Source organism: Panicum hallii, chromosome 3, assembly GCF_002211085.1.
Source record: "Panicum hallii strain FIL2 chromosome 3, PHallii_v3.1, whole genome shotgun sequence".
Lineage (NCBI taxonomy): Eukaryota > Viridiplantae > Streptophyta > Magnoliopsida > Poales > Poaceae > Panicum > Panicum hallii.
Genome location: NC_038044.1, coordinates 26,434,317 through 26,437,683, shown reverse-complemented (window position 1 = coordinate 26,437,683; position 3,367 = coordinate 26,434,317). Strand labels below are relative to the sequence as shown.

Genomic DNA, 3,367 nt, shown 5'->3' with positions numbered 1-3,367 from the left:
AATGTTACAGTGACAATTTAATTAGTCAGGAAATAGTACTCAGACAAAAGGTTAACTAGGAAATACCATTGCTACGGGCACCAAACCTAATAAGTTCTCTTTTGCTAAGTGAATGTAGGTTTGTAATAACATATCCTCGCAAAAAAGAAAGTTTGTAACATGCTAGAGCACAGCAAGGTACTCCGAAGTTTGCAATCCTACAGAATATAGAAAGAAAAAGAAAAGCACAGTTTTGTCCCATTTCCACCAACATGCCTACTGGGTCCCACCCCCCCGTCCCCGTCCAACCCACTCTCACTAGAAACCCCAAAACCTTCCCTACCCGTGGGGACACGCCACGCGACTCTCTCACCCGCGCCTGGCCCCACACGGCCTCTCCTTCCCGGAACCCCCACGTCGCCGCCTCGGCTGACCAGTCAAACCGCACGAGCTTTGACGCACGCCCCCTTCCCGTCAACGCCCCTCCCTTCCAAGAAGCATCCCCCATTCCACCACGTTCACTTCGACCTCTACATGCCGCTGACAGTCCGGCCCCGCCAACACTCGTCCCCACCTGTCAGTGAAACACGAATTTAATAATCGCCCCGCCATCGCCGCTGCCGGCGCTTTACCGCGCCACTACTGGCCGCTACTTAAACGGCAGCCCAGCCACCGAGCAACCACTCCCGTCCGCCTCCCGTCTCCCCTCCCCTCCTCACGCTGTCACGCACCCCGTCTCGTCTCGTCGCGTCGGCTCCTCCTCTGCTCGGCTGCTCTGCTGCTCGCCATGGCGTCCTCGACGGGGAGCTTGGAGCACGGGGGTTTCACGTTCACGCCGCCGCCCTTCATCACCTCCTTCACCGAGTTGCTCTCCGGCTCCGGGGACATGCTCGGCGCGGACCAGGAGCGGTCGCCGAGGGGGCTGTTCCACCGCGGGGCCAGGGGCGGCGTGCCCAAGTTCAAGTCCGCGCAGCCGCCCAGCCTGCCCATCTCGCCGCCGCCCATCTCGCCGTCCTCGTACTTCGCCATACCCGCCGGGCTCAGCCCCGCCGAGCTGCTCGACTCGCCCGTCCTGCTCAACTCCTCCTCTAACATCCTGGCCTCTCCGACCACCGGCGCCATCCCGGCGCAGAGGTTCGACTGGAAGCAGGCCGCCGAGCTGGTAGCCTCGCAGCAGGAGGAAAGCCGGGCGGCGTGGGGCGGCTTCAACGACTTCTCCTTCCACACGGCCAGCTCCAACGCCATGCCCACGCAGACAGCTTCCTTCCCATCATTCAAGGTACAAAATTGCAAGCACACATAGATCGATAATCGATTCTTTCATAATTAGTTACTAGCACTTAGCAGAAAGCCAATTAGAACTTAGAAGTAGCTCAGAGTCTCATGTATATGTGTTCGTGCAGGAGGAGCAGCAAGTGGAAGCCGTGAGCAAGCAGAGCGTCGCCGCCGCGACCAGCAACAACAAGGCCAGTAGCGGCAACAACAACAACAGCAACACAAAGCTCGAGGACGGTTACAACTGGCGCAAGTACGGTCAGAAGCAGGTGAAGGGGAGCGAGAACCCGCGCAGCTACTATAAGTGCACCTACCACAGCTGCTCCATGAAGAAGAAGGTGGAGCGGTCCCTCGGCGACGGGCGCATCACGCAGATCGTGTACAAGGGCGCGCACAACCACCCGAAGCCGCTCTCGACGCGCCGCAACTCCTCCGGCGGCGTCGCGGCGGCGGAGGACAAGCAGGCCGCCAGCAGCCTCTCCCAAGCAGCAGGCTGCGGGCCGGAGCACTCCGGCGCGACGCCCGAGAACTCGTCGGTGACATTCGGCGACGACGAGGCCGAGAACGGGTCGCAGCGGAGCGACGGCGACGAGCCCGACGCCAAGCGCTGGTAATTGATTGCTTCTGCCTTGATTGGTGGCGATTCACATATATACTAGCTAGCTGTATTTGTTGTGTTGCTTAATTACTTACGCGTGCCTTGCTATTGATTTTCCTCAGGAAGGAGGATGGCGAGAACGAGGGCAGCTCCGGCGGCGCCGGCGGCAAGCCCGTCCGCGAGCCCCGGCTGGTGGTGCAGACGCTGAGCGACATCGACATCCTGGACGATGGGTTCCGGTGGCGCAAGTACGGGCAGAAGGTGGTGAAGGGGAACCCGAACCCGCGGAGCTACTACAAGTGCACGACGCCGGGGTGCCCCGTGCGGAAGCACGTGGAGCGCGCGTCGCACGACCACCGCGCCGTGATCACCACCTACGAGGGCAAGCACAACCACGACGTGCCCGTGGGCCGCGGAGCCGCCAGCCGCGCCGCGGCGGCGCCGCACGCGTCGGCCGCCCAGCCGCTTCTGGCGGCACCCATGATGGCCGGCGGCGGCCAGCCCTACACCCTGGAGATGCTCGGAGGCGCCTACGGCGGCGGCTACGCGGCGGCGGCGGCTAAGGACGAGCCGCGGGACGACCTGTTCGTCGACTCGCTCCTCTGCTAGCCACAAGCAGCTGAGGAGTCCACACACCTCTCCGAACCGTGCGCGGCGGGCGGCCCGGCCGCCGGCCTCTGTACGTGTACGGCCGCTATACGCGTACGGCGGCCGTAGCGTGTACACACGAACGCGACCCGTACACACTAGTAGGTGTTTTTAGCTTAGCAGATAGGAAGGGAAATTTGTTGATTCGTTGGTGGAAGGCCTTTTTGCCCCCCCGGCCAGAGAGAGCAGAGCAGTACAGCACAGCACAGGGCTCTTGATACAGCTACGTGCACGTATGCGTATACCGTACGTATGCATGCACATATGGTTCTGTGTCTTTGTACCTAGCACAAGGTCGGGTCGGAAAGGCCGTATATATAGTGATGAGAGAAGGTCAATAAGACTGCAAAGTTTCATTTCATATCTTCTACTGTACTAGCAGTAGTGTAAAATCAAGCAGTTTTGGCTTTGTTCTCTCTGTTTTTATTCGCTTGCGCCTTTTCACTCCTGACGCTGATGAGTGAGAGATGATATGTGGATTTGATTTAATCCGATATGCGGTACGGTTGCGGGCTGATTGATTTCGATAGCCGCCTAACTCGGCTCTTTAAAGGTTTGTGGGTTGGTTTGCATGTGGACGTAGCAGCCTGCAGTGGGAACACGTGAAGACGCTATGATCTGGATGAGACACACTGGTCATGAATTAATTTCGATCGGGTAATATTTATCCTGCCGCGCGTACGATGATTGGGCCGCCTAACTGAATTTGCCCACCTCCATCCAACGCTAGCATCTTCTTAGAGCAAGTACTATGAGCGGCGTTAAGAGCCGGCTGAGATGCTACGTGGGAGAGAGAGAAAGCAGGAGAGAGTGGAGCGGGCGGATACGCGCTACGCAGCTCCTATTCGTCGGCGCTCGCTGCTGCGC

At 59.3% G+C, this 3,367-nt stretch overlaps 1 protein-coding gene across 1 annotated transcript; it reads left to right on the top strand.

Moving 5' to 3' along the window:
* The first annotated feature begins 657 nt into the window (after positions 1 to 657).
* LOC112886029 (WRKY transcription factor WRKY24-like) lies at positions 658 to 2,919 on the top strand. The gene is made up of 3 exons (XM_025951774.1): positions 658 to 1,258; positions 1,383 to 1,864; positions 1,975 to 2,919. The coding sequence occupies exons 1-3, from the start codon at positions 767 to 769 to the stop codon at positions 2,459 to 2,461; spliced, it is 1,461 nt and encodes a 486-aa protein (XP_025807559.1). The 5' UTR covers positions 658 to 766; the 3' UTR covers positions 2,462 to 2,919.
* Positions 2,920 to 3,367: the final 448 nt, after the last annotated feature.

Coding starts and splice junctions, on each gene's coding strand:
- LOC112886029 (XM_025951774.1), top strand. CDS start 767: ATGGCGTCCTCGACGGGGAGCTTGGAGCACGGGGGTTTCACGTTCACG. Junction 1,259..1,382: donor CTTCCTTCCCATCATTCAAG/GTACAAAATTGC, acceptor GTGTTCGTGCAG/GAGGAGCAGCAAGTGGAAGC. Junction 1,865..1,974: donor GAGCCCGACGCCAAGCGCTG/GTAATTGATTGC, acceptor GATTTTCCTCAG/GAAGGAGGATGGCGAGAACG.